Source organism: Athene noctua, chromosome 2 (genome assembly GCF_965140245.1).
Source record: "Athene noctua chromosome 2, bAthNoc1.hap1.1, whole genome shotgun sequence".
NCBI classification, from domain to species: Eukaryota; Metazoa; Chordata; class Aves; order Strigiformes; family Strigidae; genus Athene; species Athene noctua.
In genome coordinates this window covers 105,499,907-105,522,485 of record NC_134038.1, presented here as the reverse complement: position 1 = coordinate 105,522,485, position 22,579 = coordinate 105,499,907, and the positions used below count along the sequence as shown (strand labels likewise).

Sequence of the window (22,579 nt, the reverse complement as noted above, 5' to 3'; positions counted from 1 at the left end):
GTTATGTGTATAATATACCTGAATACTTATGAACACTGGGAAGAGTTAACTGCTGACTGATGCCTTAGTTTTCTGATTGTAAAGAAGAATGCCCCTTAGCGAAGATAAGCAACTTTCCAAGTCTTGTTTTTCCAACTTTATATGTAGACATCAGGCTATACCAGCATTAAACAATTATGAGGCTACTTGACACCTTTTTCTTCAAACTATCAGACCACATTACTTGTTAAGTTGTCTGTGGCATAAGAACTAATTGTTTCAGCATGAGAAATAATCTTGTAGATATACATGGATTAGAGCTTTCAAATTGATTTTCTGGGTTCTGTTAGCCATAATAGAAATCTTAAATTGCTAGCCAAACAACTACTCTAAATGTTTTGAAAAAGAAATAAAATAGTTCTCTTGCAGAAGGCATGTGTCCTACAAGTTTACAGGGAAACTGAATGCTTTCAGGAATATAGTCAGGAATATACAGTTTTGCTCTTCATAAAGATACAGCTAGTTAGTAGTATATGTATTGCTTAAGGTGCAGCAGAAAGTACATCTTTGGGGATTTTTTATAATCCAAATTTAAGCCTATAGCATAATAATAGGAGTGAGCAAAACAGCATTTAAAGAAAAAAAAACCACTTCTTTGCTTTAAAATATGGAATGAGGGTAGATGATGGGAGTTATTTTGATATATGTAATAAATGATATTTGTTCTGCCACTTTGAAATAGGGTTACTGTGCTTAATCAAAATACCTGTTGGTTACATAGAATTAATTTTACTAGGTCTCTTATTTTTATCTCTATTATTATTTCATACAGTAGACTTACGTTGTATATGTTATCAAGATTCAGTATTTATATTTCTCAGAAATTAAATAAATAAATACATGTTACAATAATGTGCTGGCTTCAAAGCTTTTATAGTCATAGCTTATTTTTGATAATGATTTGAGGACTGATATCTCTGAAAAAACCCTGCATTGCAACACAGCATATTTATATTAAAATCATATATCATACTCCAAGATGAATGATACATATTAGGTACAAAAGCTCAGAACAACTGGTTCAGTTAAAGATAGCACTGCAGAACTTCACTGAAAATGTTCTGGCATGAGAAAATTTTCATCAGATCGCCAGCAAACCCATATCGCGACTTTCTGTGTATACTATACCATATTTATACATACATATACACAAGACATTGTAAAGTATTGCATATGTTTTAAAGAATGTGCGGGTTACTTTTTTTAAATACTCAGAGAACAGTACTAATTCAAAAATGGAAGGCCTGTTTGAGGGCCAATTTCAAAATCAAGTCTGGAGTTCCTGAAAATCTTCACTGAAACTCTGTTTTAGAGAAACTAACTGGCTTTTCTCCCCTTTTCCCACGGGAGAAACAGGAGCACATATAATCCCAAAATATAAAAGTTATAATGCTTCCTGAAAGTAAGATTTAGACTGAATCTTCAATAAACATAAAAAAAGAGAACAAAAAAAAAGTTGGATCAATCAGTTAACATGAATGACTGATTCCAATGAACACATGCCCTGTTTTGGAGAACTGGTGGAGTGCCCTATATAATATTGCCACCTACTGGCAAAGAAAACGGAATGAGCAACTCTTCAAGAATTTTTTCTTCATAAATTTCTATGTAAATACACACAGAAATGAAAGTAAACCAGGCTACTAGTATGTAAAGCAATTTTGGGTTATGGTATTACAAGCCATTCAAGAAAGTGGTATTCATAGTTGTATTAGGGACTTCTGTATTTAGGATTTACATTAGGGACTAAGGTTTTTTGGCTAATCAGTTGCCTATCATTTTTTAGAGAACCATCTGGAGATACAAAGCTCTTCTGTTATTTTGCTTTTGTTGCCATCAGCTTCAGACTGTGATGGACTCATGATGCAAAAGAATAGCTCTTGGTAATCGCAGAAAACACCTCAGAAACTCTAATTCCTATGAAGGAAGCCCTTAAGAGAAGCCACATAGGTCACCTGTTCTGGCTTGCCCAAATTTGAGGCCTGATATAATTAAGTTTTATCTTAAACTGTGAGAAGGCTTTGGGCATTATATAGCTCCAGATCCAGCAGGTACACCAGAAACTGCTCTATCAGATGGTCAGACCACCCCATATGTTCTCAGAGCAGGTCTGCTCGATGTGGCCTGGGAATTGATGCCCAAAGAGCCCACATGGATTACCTTATCATCATCCTCACACGTCATGACATTGGAGAAAGGGATCTCTGCTTTGAACATCTTACGACAGTGCATGAGCTGAACAAGCAGGTAGCAGACTGTCTTGAACTTCATTCTTTTGGCAGGCTTAATGTCCGAGAGAATCAGTCCAGGAAATATCTGTTGGTCAGAAAAATATTTATAACTATGTCATTACACTCCCAGGCAGACATACATACCTGCAGACATTTACACCATTTAGTGGTCAAAACAAAGCAATATTCTAATCAAGAAGCAATGCATTTTGATAAACATTGTATATTTGCAGATGAAGATTACTTCATCTTTTTTTAACCTGAGATATAAAGAATCTATTGAACAGACAGTATTTAAACACATACTTAACATTTTGGGAACTGTTTTCTATATAGAAGTGTAGACTAAAAAAAGGCATATTAAAGGCAAACTCATAAAAGAGGCAATATTTGTATTTCTTTAACCTTAAAATAAATTCTGGAAAAATACAGGAAAAAAAAAAAAGGAGGAAATTAGCATTTTTGTTAATCAATGTTAAAAATATAATTTCAGTCTTTTTCTTATTTCCTCATTTTGTTACTTCAGTCACTGGTAAACCCATTAAAATCAGAAGAGGATAGCTTTTGTTTTAAAGATACACTTATACACGTTCCCTAAAAGGAGGCTGTGAGTCACTGACATTATATCTTGCATCTTATTTCTTCAAAGTGAGAAGTGTTATACCACAGAGGTTGGGTATAATCTTTTCGTTTTATCACAGAGCTCCCAGTTCAGCAAGGACAAATATTTTTTTGGTTAACTCTTAAGCATGTATTTAACTCTTGCTGACTTTAGTAAACCCCTAGCACATGTTCAGAAGCTTTCACAGATCAGAATAAGAGTGATCCTATATTGTACCCTCAGTATTTATACCAATCTTATTCATGCTTGTGGCATGTGGAATATGTGAAGCAGTGTTCATGGGAAATGTGGAAGGACCCCATACCACCACAGTATGGGAATTTATCCTTGTAAAATTAATCTTTTCTGGAACAGCAAAATAAAGGAGCACAGAGGATTTAACAGAATCACATAATCATCTAGGTTGGAAAAGACCTTGGGGGAGTCGTTCTCCCAGTCTCTCTCTTCTGGCTGAGGAGGCTGGATTCCCTCAATACAACTAGTCTTGTTATCAAAGACTGAGGCAAAGAAGGCATTAAGGACCTCAGCCTTCTCCTCATCACTTGTTACCAAATTTCCTCCTGCATCTAGCAGGGAACGGAGACTCTCCCCATTTTTTCTTTTACTGTTGACATACTTATGGAAACATTTCTTGTTGTCCTTGATTGCTGAAGCCAGATTAATTTCTAGCTGGGCTTTAGACCTCCTGATTTCTGCCCTGCATAGCCTTACATTTCATCCTTAGCATTCCTAGGTACAAAAGACAGAACAAATCACACTCCAAAAACTTCATTCGAATGCTCTAAAACCCACAAATGGCACTGAGGATTTGCTGTCCAGTATTCACAATACTATGATTTAACAGAGCAGTTTACATCCTTACTTGAATGATCAAGGAATGAAGAAGAAAGTAAACTAGAAGCATTTGTTTAATGCACATCTTCATGAATACCTCAATTTAGAAGGACATGGCAAATGACACTGCTTATATTGTGAATGACATCTCAGGTATTGGTTTGCTATGCTATATTTAATGCATACAGCTATGCATCTACATTTTCTGGAGAATCAAGGGTAATCCTATTGATCTACCAGTACTCTGCTCAGTCAGTTACACTGTGGCTATGAAACACAAAAATTACTGCTGTATAAATAGTTGCACATTTGTTTATTTGCAGATGGCTATGTTAGACCATGTGACATGTTTCAAATGTGGAAAGGTGCCCTAGGTATGCACATATGCTTTGTTGTGCACTGAAAGGCTGACTGAAGCCAGCTAGCATCACCAGCACTGTACTGCATGATCATCAGCTGGAATCTAAAAGGTCATTAGTGTATCAGCTAGCGTGTGATCATTTGCAGAACTGATAGATAAACAAAAGCCTCCATGAAGAGATACCCAACATGAACCCTATCTTTCGAGGCCTATCTAGCAGAAGACTTACCACTATATTGCAATAACCACATAGAAGATACTGTACAAGGTTGTTCTTGTACTAATCATCCTTTAGGTATTCCTAAGTACACCAAGTATGTAGCTGTTAGGCTTGAGTATAGCAGATATGATGAGCTTCTGAGCTATCACTCCCAACAGCTAAAACATACTTTTTGGACAGATACTCCACTTACAAATTTTCCGAATGTAGCCATAATACCTCTAGAAGTATTACATGGTTTCCTCAGTCTCTCTTTTGATACAAGAAAAATGAGCAACTTTCTTGAAATTCCATTGAGTTTTCAATTTGGTTCATTTTTTTAAAAAACACAGATATAAAAAAGGAATACACAGAAGTTTACAGGTGGACCATATCTCAAGAGATCATTAGCTCTTTGCTCAAACCTTTCACTTGGTCATTGCATTAATGAGGTCAACGACTTCAGTTTTACATCTCAGAATCACAGAATTGTCTAAGTTGGAAAAGACCCTGAAGATCATCCAGTCCAAACATCAACCCAACATCAACAGTTCCCAACTATACCATATACCTCAGCGCTAAGTTGACCCAACTCTTAAACACCTCCAGGGATGGGGACTCCACCAGCTCCCTGGGCAGCCCATTCCAACACCTAACTACCCCTTCTGGAAAGAAATGCTTCCTAATATCCAGTCTAAACCTTCCCTGGCGCAACTTGAGGCCATTACCTCTTGTCCTATCGCTTACTTGGTTAAAGAGACTCATCACCAGCTCTCTGCAGCCTCCTTTCAGGTAGTTGTAGAGGATGATGAGGTCTCCCCTCAGACTAAACACCCCCAGTTCCCTCAGCTGCTCCTCGTACGACCTGCGCTCCAGACCCTTCACCAGCTTCGTTACCCTTCTCTGGACATGCTCGAGTCATTCAATGTCCTTTTTGTAGTGAGGGGCCAAAAGTGAACACAGGAATCGAGGTGCGGCCTCACCAGTGCTGAGTACAGGGGTAAGATCCCTTCCCTGTCCCTGCTGGCCACTCTATTGCTGACACAAGCCAGGATGCCATTGGCCTTCTTGGCCCCCTGGGCACACTGCTGGCTCCTGTTCAGCCGGCTGTCAATCAGCACCCCCAGGTCCCTCTCTGACTGGCAGCTCTCCAGCCACTCCTCCCCAAGCCTGTAGCGCTGCTGGGGGTTGTTGTGGCCCAAGGGCAGCCCCCGGCATTTGGCCTTATGGAAACTCCTGCAGTTGGCCTCAGCCCATGGCTCCAGCCTGTCCAGGTCTCTCTGCAGAGCCTCCCTACCCTCGAGCAGATCAACACTCCCACCCAACTTGGTGTCACCTGCAAACTGACTGAGGGTGCACTCGATCCCCTCGTCCAGATCATCAATAAAGATGTGAAACAGGAGTGGCCCCAAAACCCAGCCCTGGGGGACACCACTTGTGACTGGCTGCCAACTGGATTTAACTCCGTTCACCACAACTCTCTGGGCCCGGCCATCCAGCCAGTTTTTCACCCAGCAAAGCATGTGCCCATCCAAGCCACGAGCAGCCAGTTTCGCCAGGAGAATGCTGTGGGAAACGGTGTCAAAGTCCTTGCTAAATTCAAGGTAAACAACATCCACAGCCTTTCCCTCATCCAATAAGCAGGTCACCCTGTCGTAGAAGATCAGGTTTGTCAGGCAGGACCTGCCTTTCATAAACCCATGCTGACTGGGCCTGATCACCTGGTTGTCCCGCATGTGTTGTGTGATGGTACTCAGGATGAGCTGCTCCATCAGCTTCTCAGGCACAGAAGTCAAGCTGACAGGCCTGTAATTTCTAAGATCATCTTTTTGACCCTTCTTTTATATGGGTGTCACATTGGCCAATTTCCAATCTGTTGGGACCTCCCCGGTCAGCCAGGACTGCTGGTAAATGATAGAAAGCAGCTTGGCGAGCACCCCAGCCAGCTCCTTCAGCACCCTCGGGTGTATCCCATCTGGTCCCATAGACTTGTGTATGTCTGTGTGATGCAGCAGGTCACTGACTGTCTCCTCCTGGTATGCGGGGGGGTCATTCTCGCAGTCTCTGTCTTCTGGCTGAGGAGGCTGGATTCCCTCAGTACTAGTTTTGCTATTAAAGACTGAGGCAAAAAAGGCATTAAGGACCTCATCCTTTTCCTCATCACTCGTTGCCACGTTTCCTCCTGTGTCTAGCAGGGGATGGAGGCTTTCTTTTGCTGCTTACATACTTATAGAAACATTTCTTGTTGTCCTTGATTGCTGAAGCCAGATTAATTTCCAGCTGGGTTTTAGACCTCCTGATTTCTGCCCTGCATAGCCTTACAGCAGCATCTTTGTATTCATTGTGAGTGACTAGCCCTTTCTTCCAAAAGCTGTAAACATCTTTTCTCCCTGAGTTGCAGCCCCAGCTCCCTGTTTAGCCAGGGTGGTCTTCTCTGTCGCTGGCTTCTCTTACAGCACCTGGGGACTGGAAAAGACGCTCATAAATAATTACAGAGAGCTACAGAAGTTGGCTGACAGCCTTCATTATGGAAATGCCACAGTAAAGTTACAAGAACGGCAAAGAATAGATAAAACATCTTAATAGCAAAAGATTCAAGAAAGCATGACTGAGAAAGGTGAGCACAAGGGCCTGACTATATACTCCTACAAGGATTTGAAATCCTGTGAAAAAAGATGAATTTAGACTTTCTTTGATGCAAAATTCTTATAACAGATGCATTTCTGTGAACAACCTGCAACTTGAAAACTTGGAATGGGTATCCATTTAGCAGTTTAGCTCAGGAAGTAGGGCCCTGCCACCAACACGGCTTTTCCTCAACGACATATTTTCATGAATATGCACATATTTTCCTGACTGTATCTTCAAAGAAGTAGGTAGAACATTTTTAGCCTATACCAACTGCTCTTTTCGTTTATAAATCTTATTGGCAGCTAATGTATGAATAGTATGAACTCCTTGTATGTTGAAAATACAGGAGAGTTTTCCAGCTGTCTTGGAGTCAAATAGAAGTTTTTTAACTCAGGTCACTGAAAAAAATGGAGTAGTGTGTCTACTTTTGGGGTGCCCAGAAGTAGAAAAACTAGAGTGAGTTCAGCGAAGATTCACCAAAACAGTTAGGGTTCTATAGCATGTGACATACAAGAAGAACCTGAGGAAATTCAGTTCTTTGAGCTGGAGGAAGAGAAGACTAAGGAGGGATCTAATTGCTGTCTTCAGCCACCTAATTAGTAGTTACAGAGAAGACAGAGCCATACTCAGCCCAAAAATGTTCAGAAGAAGTGCAAGAGGCTGTTCATAGGCTTCTGAACATAGTCTGGACCCCCCCCAAAAATCCTATTTGACACAAAGAACAGAAGTTTGAACAGTGAGGATGATCATGCACTGGAGCGGGCTGCCCAGAGAGGCTGCCGCATCTCCAGCCCTGGAAACACCAGCACTCACCCAGACAAGTTGCCCTGAGCAACCTACAGTTTCAAAAGTGGATCTAACTGTAAAGCTGGCCCTGCTTTGAGCAAGGAGGTCGACCATATGACTTCCAAAGGCTCTTTCCAAATTCAGCTACTATGTGATGTGGAACACACATAGCTACTGTTCTTCATGGCTGGCTGAGAACCTAATCACTCAAAGAACATTGCGATACACACAAGTTGGACACACTGGCAGTTCTCAGACCATGTATAATTTTATATATAGCTTTTTTCTTTTTCTTTTTTTTTTTTTTTTTTTTTTTTTAATCTAGTGGTTGCAGGACATATAGATTCTGCACTGGGACTGAGGATTTTCCATTCTACTATTACATATACACAATATAAAAAATAGAAACAAAGGAATTCTCTCACACTTTTGTCTCACAAATCATGTCATTTTTAAATTATTACTTTTACAGCAGAACAATACTTTTGACACAGTGAACTTCTGAGTGAACTATTAAAGTAATCTCACCTTCTGCTTTAAGTCTCTGATAAAGGCAAGAAATGCAGTATAGTCTGTTGAAACAGACTTAAAAAAAACCAAAACCAAAACCAAAAAACCCAACCCCAATGTCTTTCCCTGTGCTTTTGCTCTGAACTTGCTCCAGGACAGCATTACAAGAAAGCTGGACTGCAGCATTCTCATTCTAGCTCATTTTGTCAATACATTTTACTTTCACACTTCTTTTTGACCCTCAGGATCATCTCTTATTCTGTTCACTGCTAATTTGCTTCATAATTTTAGGAAAGGTTGGTTTTTTGCTGCAACACAGCTGTCAAAAAAAGGTTAAGAGCTGGGCTTTCCTAACAAAGCACTCTGAAAGCAGCCAGGCTACTACAGCTTTGTGAGTGTCTTTAAGTATGCAGAAAACAAACAAGCACTGTTTAAAATTCTGGGAAAACACCCCAGTGTTTGAATCTCATGTAATACATAAGATTCATGTAAGGGATTCACTGGTGCTTATCTGGGATTCTCAGAAACAGCAGCAGACTGTTGTTCCCCTGACTATATTCAATTGCAGTGCTTAAAATGGCATGGGAAAGAAGATACCAACAACATTCAAAACACAGTTACATAAACCCTAAATGCTGTAGCGCTATGTCTGTCTGTGCTTTCTATCTTCAGGCTGGCAGGACCATAACTCTTGTTAGTAGTGTTCAATTAATATCTGCAAGCCATTTCATTCTGAGATAGGTGAGAAATCTGATTTTTTTTTTCCTTACAGTTAAAACCATCAGTTATTTGTTTTTCCATCCTTTTTACTGGCCTTATGATACATTTTGCTTATCACACCTCAGCTGTCCATCAGGAAAGTACATTAGTGATTTTTACCAGTAAATAATACAGCTTCTATAAGACAAACTCTTAACATTCAGAATAGTGTGGCCACTTTCTTGACACAGATGTAGAAAAACTTTTCAGCAGCTATGAAAACTAAAACAATCTCTAGATCAGTAAGAGAGAAAATCTTATACCAGTGCCCTATGTTTCTTCCTTCTACAGATTCCACATTTCTGGAGAAAGAAAAAGAAGACAGGAGACCGATGTTAGAGCATGTAACTAATTCCACCATCATTGACAGCCATGGACTGTCACATTGCTGATGATGTACAACATCACAGCAACTGCAAAAACCATCCTGAAGATATAGAGCAACACACCCTGCAACACAAGCATTGTTCCTCTGTCTGTGCTGAGTGGTAACACAAGCAGTTTGCTTCCAATGTTGGGGTGTGTATATTTCAGTAACTTGTGCAATGCAAAGTCTTGGGCATAGATCAGCCCCTGTCAATATACAAGCTAGAGCTTCCATCAAGAGCCTGTGTGTCTATCTGTTAAACTAGCTCTGCTAAGGTATACCTGAGCCATTAACACCTCAAGCATCCAAGTTATGCATTCAGATCTCTAGTTAAGTTCCTCAGTAGGAGCTGTCAGCCATTGAGAGCAAAGACCACCCTGGACTCTCCTAGACACGGTGTGACAGATGCAGCCAACCCCCTTAACCAAACTAACAGTAGTTTGGTATGGGCTCCAAAGGAGGTAAAGGCCTGAGCTGTAGCCAGGCAGGGAACTCCTCTAGGAAATCCATAAAGGGACAGAGTGATCTAGTGAACATTGATGCATAGGAGCTTGGATCACCGATTATGCAATTAACACATGAATAGTGGGTGGTTTTTCAAGACTCTTTTATCAAGAAACAAAGAAAGTTGTGCGTACAGGGAGTACCATGCATGCCTTTCCCATTGTATGCAAATTGACTACAAGCCAACCACTTTATTCCATAAATATGACACGCTAATTGAGCCTTCTTTGAGCTCTCTCTGCTAGGCAGAGTGGCTGCATGGAGATCTCCCCTTGAGCTGACATGCCTCTCAAAGTTTGAGATTCTTTACCTGAGACTGAGAGAACTTCCTTAGCCAAGGTGGAGAGACCCCTTATTTGCAACAGATCCTTGTAAGTGACTGACAGCATGCTGAATTAATACTAATGAAACCCATGTAGCTAATTTCATTAGAGATAAACTATTGACTAAGTCTGAGACTAAGATTAGATTTAGCCACACTTAAGTTCCATTAGGAGTTTAGAAAGCAAGGGGGCCCACTCTGAACCTTGTGACTCAACTGGAGGGTCTTCCTTACCCTTTTGCATCTCTGGTCTCTGTGTAAATCATTCTAGCTCAATCCTAACTCATTTTTCCTTTACTTTGTTCCATACAATAAGTAACAGACTGAACCTTGCTGTCAAACTTTATTAAGTCATACTTTTACACCATCATATTAAAATCACTTTTGATAATACCCATGATGGTGATTCTTTAAGTGATCTAAATCACTCACCCATGACACAAGGAGCAGTGGTAGCCACAGGTAGTTGTCAATTTAAAAGCAGAAATCATCAGTGTGTGCCTAGGTATGGACTCAGATGCCTAACTTGGGGCATTACAAATTAGAACAATGTTGTCAAATACATTTTCGCTTGATGTGCACTAGCAAAGGAGAGAGATTGTCTGAGTAGTTGGAAAAGTTTTCACATGGCCTGCTATGTTGGATTTGTGTGTGGTGGGTTTTTTGGTGGCGGGGGAGGGGGCTACAGAGGTGGCTCCTGTGAAAAGCTTCTTGAAGATCCCCTGGCTCCAAGTCGGACCCGCTTCTGGCCAAGGCCGAGACAGTGATGGTGGCTGCGCCTCTGTGCTAATGTATTTAAGAACAGGACACTGGAGAGGAGGGGGAGTTTTGAGGGAGATACCTATGCAAACACTGAGGTCAGTGGAAGAAAGGAGGAGGGGAAGGGGAGGTGTGCCATAGTAGACACTCCCATGCAGCCCATGGTGAGAGGGCAGGATGTCCCACTGCAGCTGTAGAGGTCCATGGTGGAGCAGGTGCCCACTTGCAGCCCATGGAGGACCCCATGCCAATGCAGGTGGCAGCGTCCAAAGGAGGCTGGGACTATGTGAGTAAGCCCTCGCTGGAGCAGTCTGTTGCTGGGAGAACTGCACCCATGGCAGGGACCCACACTGGAGCAGTTTGTGAGAGCTGCAGCCCATGGGAAGGCTCACGCTGGACAGTCCCATCTGTGGAAGACTGTCTCCTGTGAGAGGGACCCCACACTGGAGAGAGGAAGAGTGTGAGAAGTCCTCCCCTTGAAGAGGAGGAAGCGGCAGAGACAATGGGTGACGAACTGACTGCACACCCCATCCCCTGTCCCTTGCACTGCTTGAAGGGAGGAGGTAGAGAAATCGGGAGCCTGGGAAGAAGTGAGGGGTGAGGAGAAGGTGTTTTTAAGATGTGGCTGTATTTCTTACTGTCCTACTCTGTTTGATTAGTAATTTCAGTGGGGGTGGTGTTCACGTTAAATTGATGATCTTTTTTCTTCCCCAGCTGAGTCTCTCTTTTGCCTGTGACCATAACGGGTGAATCAGCCCTCCCTGTCCTTGTCTTGATCCCTGAGCCTTTTGTTTTATTTCCTCCTCATCATCATCCTTCAGGGGGAAGGAGTGTTTGAGTGGCTGTGTGGTGCTCAGTTGCCCTCTGGGCTTAAACCATGATACCTGCTTTAACTGTAAAGCTCTCTTCTTCTGTTACTACTTAGAGTTTAGGAGTCAGAGCTCTAGCACTCTATAAGCATATATACGGTCACTTAAGTAAATTAATTAGTCCAGAAAGCCAACAACTTGTAATGACCATAAAAACTTTCTTGAGACAAAGTGGACTGGATATATTTAGAAGAGTCAGATGCAAAAAAATCCTAGGAAGCTGCTAGCCATATGAACGGATTTATCTGGTCATAAGTGCCCCATGGAAAACACAGTTTTTACACATTTGGGGAAAAAAAGGGGAATCTGAGAACACCGTAGCATGTTCACGTAGACCTAACCAGAGTGGTTAAATCAAATTAACTTTGCAGAGAAGGAAATTTCCTTCAAGTATAGACAGAACTTCAATTTGAATGGAATTAATAAATTGAAAAGAATTAAGTGCAGTAATTTTAGACCTATTGTTTCACTCAGTTCATTATTCTACTTCTGTAGCCTTTTTTATTCTTTTGTTATTGTTCACAAGATGATGCCAATCTTTTAATCAGGTCAGACAAAATCAAACAAATTTCTATCAAAAATCCTAGTATTACAGGGATTATATAGATCAAATTGCTTCAATTTTAAAAGTTAGATGAAAGTATTATTAAGACATGATAGAAAGCATCTCAAGAGTGTATATGAGCAGTTATACTTGTGAAACATGCTAGTTGCTAACAATGATTCGCAGGTAAAAGTGATTCACCAATAAAGTCAAAATGCAAGCACATGTAGTTACTATGCATTTCATCTGTACAAAGCAAAAAAGCCATCATGAATCTACGTTGTCTTCTCTGTGCCATATTGCATAAAGTTCATTCCATGCTGGAGAAAAAAAATTCAAATCAGCCCCAGGAAAGACATAAACAGATAAAACCTGTTGGGTGTTGGTGGAAAGATATGGAGCCTAATAGTTTATTTTAACATAGAAGGCAGATCACCTGCTTCATGACACAAAGCTGTGCTGATTAACAGTAAAGGAGGATGTTGTACTCCAAGACAAAAAATACTGTATTTTCAAGCAACAGAGCGCTAGAAAATTTATTTTCCTGTTACTTCTTAGTGACAGAACTGCAATGCAGGAAGTTTAAAATCACATCTGTTTATGCTAGATGAAACAACAACATATAAAAGTGATGTGACAGCCTTTGCCACTTTTCTTACAGCTGTTGTCATGCAAGTTAGAACGAATCTCAGGTTGCTGAATTTCTGCCTATTTGATCTTGAGTCAAAGAAATTAACTGATCAACCTTTTGAGCTGTTAAATCTATCTGCAGTTCACAGTAAATTAAGTCACAGGTGTGTAGTGCAGATAATTGCTCTAGATATTTCTGACATTTGAAAGAGGTTTTACATTTTAAATAGTATCTTTCAAAGGATGCTCCTGAGCTGTGTTTGCTTATTGAGAGGATTCTTAAACCTTTAGGCTTTCAACTGAGTTTTCCTGAAATCATAAGACTGACAAAAGTGCTCTACTCTTCCTCAACTATTGCTTTAAGTTCTCTTTTCAAATAGACTACTGGTATTTTGATTTGGCTATAATTATTTTTGGACACAAATAAAAATAAAATTTTATCTGCCTTCCTTAAAATGTTTAGGGCATGATTCAACACAGCAAACCAGGCAGGAGACAGAACATCCAACCTCTAACCAGCATCCACTTCCCTCCATCTGGATAAGGAACAGACAAGGATTCAGAAAAAAAAAAGATTAGACCCTTTCACCTGGGATTTTCAGGATGGTCATAGCATTACACAGAGACTTCAGATAATAGAGCAGGGCTGTCCAAGATACAAAAAGCATTTTCTGAGACTGCCTGGCATGGCTTTGAATGTACATGGTACGGTAGGAAAGAGAAATGTCAGCCTTTTCAGAGAAACAGTTTCCTGTTTCCAAAGGGCGAACAGATGAGGTACTCACTTTCAGGGACTTTTCATGAATGCCCATCACTGGGTGCTACTCAAAGAGTAAATGCAGATACCCTGTGATTTACATTGCCACAAATAAAAGATAACTAGTATCTTTGAATACACAGCTAGTTGGTGAATAACTCACCAGCACATTAGTAGAAACTTTGCAGATGTTGATTAGCAACCTACTGAAAGCTAATTATTGATTATATCTGAGGCATGGTGTAAAGTCCTTAAGACACTTATGAATATATAGGAAACATTTATAATTTGTATCTACAGTTTCCCTATTATTTTTATAATTTTCATGACCACCTTTCCTGGATACAGATCTATTACTTCCTGTTAATCGTCTATAGCATTATTTGTGTTTGCTTTAGCTCTGGAGCTGGCAAAGTTACTCAGTGAAGCATGTTCCCTAAAGCTGGCAATGAATAATAATGATGGCAGGCCCACTTCTGTAAATACAAAAACTAACACATTCTGAGAAAACTTTCCCTTCACAAAAATTTGATCAGTTCTAATCACTGCTTCGTTATCTGTAAAAGTACCATAGGAATTTTGCTTAATTGTCTGTGCTGGACTGATTTCTCAGCTGGTGAGATTAATGAGCCTTTTCAAAACTAGACCCCTCTATCAGTCACTGAATTGCTACAACAAATACAAAGAAGTAAGCCCAAGTACAAAAATACCCACTTATCACTGAGGTTGTGGCCAAACTCGAGGAGGTGTTATACTGCAGGAGAACCATACTTCCTAGAGCAACCATGGAAGTGGACAGTCCATCTAAGCTCACTACCTCTGCTGTGCTTCTGGGAGCCAGCTGTGCCAGCTGTGAAACTGAGAAAAGATACTTTCACTAATATCAGTGCTGACAATGGAAGAACAAAGAATTCAGATGAAAGCCAGATCCACTCTATTAAAAAAATTAACATAAATATTAAGTATACACTTTAAAAGTCAAAACAGGATCAGTCTGGTAGATTAGCGAGGAAACATTAACAGCAAAAGTTGTTTGGCTGGGTCTAAGCAGCAGGTCTAAGCAGTTATAAAGTTCTTATAAGGGGCTCTGAGATTAACAGATCTGGCCTGATTTTTTTTGTTTTTTCCTGAAATAACATGCACGTACATGTAATATTTACAATACTTCAGAAAGCTAGGACATTTTGAAACTAAGACAATGTCCATACTCTAAAGCATAGAGCGTAGATCTTGTGAATATTTAATATTTTATAAAGAGATCTGCTTTTCTATCTGGATCAGACCTGTTTTAAAAGCCCAAGACATTCATGTATGCGGTCAGACTTGTGGCTAGTTACACTAATTAAACACTTTTAACCTTGTCTCAGTGCAATATTTTGGTCATATCACTGTAAGTTTTAGTATCAACATGAAGTATTATAAAGACACAATTAAACTTTACTTGAAAGAAATGTACTGGCATTTTCAGCACTAGAAGCTGTCAGGGAATTATTTTATTATAATTAAAAAGCATATTTGCATAAGTTTTTAACTACGATGGCCAACAAAAAAATAAATTTAATTCAAAAAGTTTCTGTATGACTTTGGAAATCAGATGAATTATTTAAGTCTGTTTAGAAGCTGAATGTTATCCAGTCAAACATGCATAATTATTGCTTAATAGCGATAACAATAGTAATAGTAATAATAACAACAACAGATTTGTATAATCTCTACCAAAAAACTCCCTATAACAAAACAAAAAGGAAAGTATTCCCTCAGTGGCCACTTAGAATTGCTCTCACATATATTAGCATATACACCAAACTAGCAACCAGATCAGATGACAGAATTGTGGCTGATTCAATAGAAGATTAAAAAAAATTGGAATACTTCATATTTTTTTCACATTTAAAATGTAACTGATACATGAATGAGTCATCTTATACTGTTATTCTCATCCTTGGTTTGGGTGATATTTGTGATGAAAGATCTTCCTGTTAGACCAAATAGGGAAGAATGTGGGGTATGCGTCTTCTAAATAAATAAATAAAAATTAAAAAGCTCTAAGTGGGCCTATTTACCTTTCAGATTCAACAGATTCTTGGCCATCTGTTGCTCATAACATTGATTTTCATTCCTCTTGGCATCATACCTGCTAAGGTCAGTTCATATTAATGTCAGAGATGATGCACAGAGAATAAAAAAGTCTACATTTTAGCTACTGAGGCTCCAGAGGAAGGAATACAATATTAAACCAGCAGATACCTGCATTCACCTAAAAAACTCCATCTCGTCTGTGCTTCTTGGGTAGCCGCCTGATTCTGTCTCTGAAGAGTTAATGACTGAATTAGGGTAGGAGGGGACAGCAGGTGTTTATTTTGAAGATAAATATACTGTTATGTAGCTTGTGGTCTAATGATCAGCATGCAAGTATACGACAACTGGGGATGGCGTGATGTGCTGTGATGTGACATGCTGATTTATCTGCGAGCCCAGTGGAGAAGCCAGTCAATATCAGTAAAATTCACGAAGTGTTTATTTCTGCCAGTTTAGCCAGCACGCCATTGATACATGTTGGAGAGCTAATGTTGTCAGTCAAGCTGTACCACAGCATCTGTACATCTGCATCTTGCTCACTGGAAAAGGGAAAACATAACCCCTGTTTTAAAATTTGGTGGCCTTCTATGATGAGGTTACAGCACTGGTAGATAAGGGAAGAGGTTTGACCACGCAGACATCATGAAATTCAATAAGGCCAAGTGCAAGGTCCTGCACATAGGTTGGGACAATTCCAGGCACAAATACAGGTTGGGAGATAAGTGGATTCAGCGTAGCCCTCAGGAGAAGGACTTGGGGGTGTTGGTTGACAAGAAGCTCAACATAACCCAGCAATGTGTGCTCACAGCCCAGAAAGCCAACTGTATCCTGGGCTGCATCAAGAGAAGTCTGGCCAGCAGGTACAGGGAGGTGGTTCTCTCCCTCTACTCTGCTCTTGTGAGACCCCACCTGGAGCGCTGTGTTCAGCTCTGGGGTCCCCAACATAAGAAGGACATGGACCTGCTTGAGAGGGTCCAGAGGAGGCCACGAAGATGATCAGGGGGCTGGAGCACCTCCCCTGTGAGGACAGGCTGAGAGATTTGGGGTTGTTCAGCCTGGAGAAGAGAAGACTCCAGGAAGACCTTACAGCAGCCTTCCAGTACTTAAAGGGGGCTACAGGAGAGATAGGGAGTGACTATCAGTGAGTGTAGTGATAGGATGAAGGCTAATGGTTTTAAACTGAAAGAAGGTAGATTTAGAATAGCTATAAGGAAGAAATTCTTTACTGTGAGGGTGGTGAGACACTGGCACAGGTTGCCCAGAGAGGCTGTGGCTGCCCCCTCCCTGGCAGTGTTCAGGGCCAGGTTGGACGGGGCTTTGAGCAACCTGGTCTAGTGGAAGGTGTCCCTGCCCATGGCAGGGGGGTTGGATCTTGATGATCTTTAAGGCCCCTTCAAAAACAAAACATTTTATGATTCTATGATCTGCCACTTCCACAAACCCATCAGTGACACCCTTGGGTAAGATGGCATTTGATTTATGGAGTTGATAAACCAATCAGTCATTTCTCAGCAGTCACCAGTAGTTTCTCAGCAGTCTTGCAAAGACAAAGAAATGTGTGCTCACACAGTAGTAGGTTCTCATCCTCGCACATTAAACATGTGTTGACCTGGTTTACTTCATTACGTGAATGTCAAGCTTCTGTTCCTCAATCACTGGTTTATGCAGTGGAGTTGACACAACACAGTTTCTATGTGTAATAGCCATATTTATCCCCTTGTCTCTGTGCACCAACCTATCAACAATTTTCTGAAATTCAGCTCTTTTTCTTCTCAGTATGAAAAGAAACTGGATATATAATAACATAGGAAATGAAATTATACATAATGCTGCAGGAGTGAAAAGAACAATAAACCAAGACAAACAAATCTAGCAGCAATAAACAACACACCTAACTTTAATTAAACTCTTCCTTGTGTTTTCTTTTTTATTGGGATTGGTTAATTTAGGAACTAATTCTGATTTCAAGAAAGGCACCAGAAAATCCCTCACTGACTGCCAAAACAGAAGCTAGCCCACCGGTTTTCCACCTGTTTTCTTTCATATTACCTAAAAATGAATCTAATCATATATACCAGCAGAAGCATACAAAACATGAGATTGCATGATTTTCACAGTGGATGAGAACACTCCATTGCTCTAATAACAAGATGCTTTAGAGGAAGTGCATTAACAAAACACCCTTGCAGCAGCCTTTCTGGGATAAAACAACAGGAGTTTCTACTCTCAGTTTCAAATCCCCCAGGTGACTGGTCTCCCTACATTTCCATAAAAACTCCCTGAGTCATCGAATTCAGACCAAGAAACTGACTGTGGGCATGGAATTCAAGATGACCTATTTTTCCCTGGTTACATTTTTGTCAAAAAATCATCTAACACCCTCAATCATGGAGCCATGGAACTCTGACATCAATTTAAAACCTCATTCATATTGTTTTCATACTTACTTTCAGAACTGGATGTTATAATTTTCCCTCTAAAGGTCAAATCCCTGAATTAAACTTGTTCGGGAAGAGTTTCAGAAGTTAAAGGTGCAAAAGTCTCTATCCTGAGTTGTCTGTCTGATATAAAGAGCAATAAATTTCCTCTTGGCCTGGAAACATGTTATGGCAGGTAACTTCTAAGATAAGCCTCATTTGATGTGGAAAAGGTTAGAACAAACTGAATGTGTTTAAATGATGATTATGCAATTTCAAGACTCCTAGTGAGGTCACAAAACATTTTGCAGTAGAACAAAAGGCTGCCCTAAACTCAATAACTGGTTGAGGAATAAAGGTATGACTATACATGAACCTGTTGAAATAAACACTGTCACCACCTTCACTGCATGTCGAGACTCAAGATATTACCATTATACTGCTGGGCCTTTGTTCTCCTTGCCCTTAAAATATGGTTACACTGAGCAGTCCACCCATCTCCATCAGGGGTGGCTAAATCCTGAGCAACGTCTAAGAAATGAAGTTCCTGATCAAATGAGCTAAAATCTTCTTACCTTATTCTTTCCACACTTTACATTTTTTGTTCTCCACCAAAAAGAAGAAAAGAGCAGAAAACGTTATTGTCCCTCAACAGCACTGCTGACTTACTCCTCTTTCCCCAGTACATCTCCAGGGGTCTAACAAAAGGAAGAAGCTGAGGGGAGAGGGGAACTTAAGAAAATTTGGAGGGAAGGGCAGCTATGATAAGAAAGGGATGAGCAAAATCATTGTGGGAGTCTGAAGTCACAGACCAAGCAAGGAAAACATTGAATTTGTAATGAGTATCTCAACTTACCAGGAGAAAAAAACATGCATGTTTTGGATAGAGAATATATTATTTGTTGCAATAATCTTAGAAAATTTACTCAGCTTCAGCATAAATACCTGATCTGTGGTACAGTGGTATATACATTCGAAAGCAGGATGGTTGACTGCAGCCTCTTCCTCTGACCTGGATAAAAGGGCTTGTGTTGTACAGCTTGGCAACATGGCAGTTTTTCCACACTTCAAGAGGATATTAGTTCAATCAGTGATGAATTCATTTCACTAACTTTTCTGCTGTGGTCATGATATGTCTGTAAATACTACTTCTTTATGTCTATTCATTGGGGAATCGTCCAGGCCCAGTAAAGGAGCCACCAGTATCACAAGTGGTCTTGGAAAGGGTTAGGAGAGCACGAGTAAAATGGCATGGGAATATGGGAATGAAAGAGTAAAGAAAACTAGAAGAAAAATAGCCTAGCTGTGAGCATTAATATTCTGAAACACTCTTTTGAGGGGAGGAAGAAGGGAAGACTAAATTAAATTTTTGAAGTAACATAATTTCTGATAGAATGATTACAGAATCTGAATAAACCAGCAGTTTTCTTTTTTGAGGGTTAAAGGGAAAAAAATTTTTAAAATTTATTTTTAAATTTCAAAAGTAAATTGATCATCTTCTCTATGTAATGTTCAAGGTTAGATTTTTTTAGTATTCCTGCCTCAGTCAAAAACAAAAGATCTGATTTCAAGAGAAGCTTTTAGAGCTTTTAGAAATAGGAAATACCAGTATTGCCTCTGCTGTCAGAATGTCACACAACAGTTGTTAAATTACAAAAACATATCATGGAATAAGCTAGAATTTTTTTGACCTTACCTTCCTACGGTGGGATGGCACAATAAAATATGTTTCAATATTATGCTTCTTCAAGAAACTATTCCTTTCATGACCATATCCTGGTTCTACCTCGTAGTCCCCATTTAGGCACTCTAAGGTGGTCTTTGTAATGTGAACTTTCCTGAAGAGAAAAATTGGACATTGTTGTTTAAAGCAAAGACATATTATGAGCTAGTTGCTACTGAAATACACTCCTGTGCAGAATCATAAAGAGGTCAAGCTATGTGCAAAGCTCCATTTTTAATGTAAAAAAAGAGTTTGTTTTGTCTTTTCAGCCAAATAAAACATAGAAATATTTCTATTACATGCATTTTCTGAACTTGAGCAGAGTGAACAGAAAGATAACTGTTGACTGTCCAAGCATTGCAGATTTGTTGACTTGTAGAAAGGGAAAGTCTGCTTATCATTTTCCAATTGTATGACTTTCTTGCGTGTTTACCTCACTGCCTGCTTGCAAAAACATCCTGCTGCTTGAAACTTGTGACTTCACACTACGAATCTCTCCTAGAGAGAAGAAACTTCTGTTTCTGTTCTTCACATTTCTGACTTGTTTCATTTATTCACTTCGTTTTGTAGGCAGCTTTCTAATTCACTTTGTTTTGGTAGCACAGCCATCTGACAGTATTTATGAGTTTTCTTATCCTGAAAACTGTCTTCACATTTTCTCCCAAAAGACCCCTTACATTTGAAATGTCTTCACAGAAGATATCTGAAAAGCTATTACTGCTTTCCTCTATTAAACACATTCAGATTTTTTTCCACTGGAAATGCTTAAGGTAAGGAACATACAAAATACACTGCCAAAATTGTCTAAGGCAGACACATGTAACAAATAGAAATTCACCCATCTTAACCACAAAAATGAAGAGGTTCCATTGTCCCCCTCTTCTGCAAATCATGATCTTGTAAAAATCCAAGAGGATGGTAGGTCCCAGTCCAGATGTGAGTTGCATACAGAAGCACACCCATGCACCTCTGTACACTGCACTGTGTGCGTTTAAATTGGGTCCCAGGCTGTCCAAGTGGTACCTAAAGTTCCAGGACATGCCTGCAAGGGTTGGGTGCAGGTTTATGTGCTACTGTATCATTTAAACACGCATAGCATCAGTATTTGAGTGCATAAACAGGTATTTTTTTCTACAGCACACTACTAGTGTTGGAAATTTTGCCATGTAAAAGGAGTAAGGGACACACCCCCTACACGTGTAGAGGTGCAAGGGTAAAAATTTCCTGGAATAACTAGACGGTTTTACTTTTATAACATGAAATGGTGTAAGTCTAGCATTCCTACATTCCTAGTATTGCTTCATTCCTACTCTTTATATTTGGCAGCTTTTAAGAAGGATTTTGTTTGGAAATGTTTTGCTTCTAATCTAACCTATTACTAATGTAAATATCAAGATCATTTGGAGAATTCCACACGATAAATCACATAATACATTGATTGCTCTTACTGAACGCAACCCTTCTTATCAACAGCAATTCCACTGAAAATGCCTCAAAGAAGGAAATAAATTCTTCACCCATACAGGTTTCTTTTTCTGTGGTTCTTTTTCAGACTTACCCAGGCAGTCCTCCAGCTTCCATTACATTAGCTAAAGTCACATCATTTGACCAGACATCATATTGCCATTTTCGGAGACCCAGGACCCCACAAAGCACCCTGCCTGTATGCAATCCGACTCTCATGTTGAGATCAACCTCTGTGGCTTCCGCAACAGATCTGAAAAAGACAGCATCAGAATATTAGTCTTTAGACAATTACATTGCTCTTGATTTTCTTTTTGTCTCCTTCCCCCAAAAGTTAATATATATATACATGACTGAATACACAGGATCTTTTAAAAATCTCAAATGATATATTCAGGAACTGTTATTTTCCTTCATTCGTTTCAAAGCCCCAATTATAATTACAAAGAAATAATTTTCTTGGTGATATTTTAATAACCATTTAACCAAAATCTCAGTATTTCTAAATTTCTTAACCTAATACTGAACATTTAATTTTCCAGGCTTCAAGGCAATGTAGAAAAGATTATGTTTCATTATGTTTAATAAAGTAAAAGAAGTGAAAAAAAAAAGACAATAAAGCAAATGTAGTAAATGGCTTTGTCATGAAACTTCCCTAAGACTATAAGTTTTAGGTTTAATTTGCCACTTTTGCAGTATTGGCTATCACGGTCCTACAGAAACAGATATTTTAATGGGAGATAAACAAAGAACTTTCTGGCTGTAACTCAAAACCAGTCATCTTAACTCCCGCACTTTCCTGTTTATCTTGTCTCATACATATTTACTTTTTTTTGTCATAAATATTTCTTTTTCCGATGCATATTTATTTCAGCAGGATGACAACTGACCACAACGTGACTGTTGAAATCAAAACATTTCTGAAACTATCTTATTAGGCTTATTTTTAAACTGCTTAAATAAGCAAACATTTCAAATTTACCGTTACTACAAACTGCCTTCAACTCAGTATTAAAATGTGCTACCTGGCCGCTTCTTTTTACCAGGAATATCTGTTTCTCCTTAACCTGGCCTTGGGTTTACTGGTTGGTGGATTTTTCTCTCTCTAATTCTTTTTCCCCCCTTCCCCCTCTTCACACATATAAAAATCATTCTTGATCCTATATGAGTTA

The 22,579-nt window shown here is 39.5% G+C and overlaps 1 protein-coding gene across 3 annotated transcripts in view; it reads right to left on the bottom strand.

The window, feature by feature from the left end:
* ADCY1 (adenylate cyclase 1) overlaps positions 1–22,579 on the bottom strand; it is a 172,413-nt gene that overhangs the window by 43,342 nt on the left and 106,492 nt on the right. For all 3 annotated transcript variants that reach the window (XR_012633174.1, XM_074899799.1, XM_074899800.1), the window contains exons 6-8: positions 21,502–21,660; positions 19,917–20,058; positions 2,200–2,355 (exon numbers count right to left, since the gene is read on the bottom strand). Coding sequence is in view for 2 of the 3 variants with exons in the window: in XM_074899799.1 (XP_074755900.1) it covers positions 2,200–2,355; positions 19,917–20,058; positions 21,502–21,660 (457 nt within the window). In the remaining variant the exon portion in view is untranslated. The remainder of the gene's footprint in view (positions 1–2,199; positions 2,356–19,916; positions 20,059–21,501; positions 21,661–22,579) is intronic.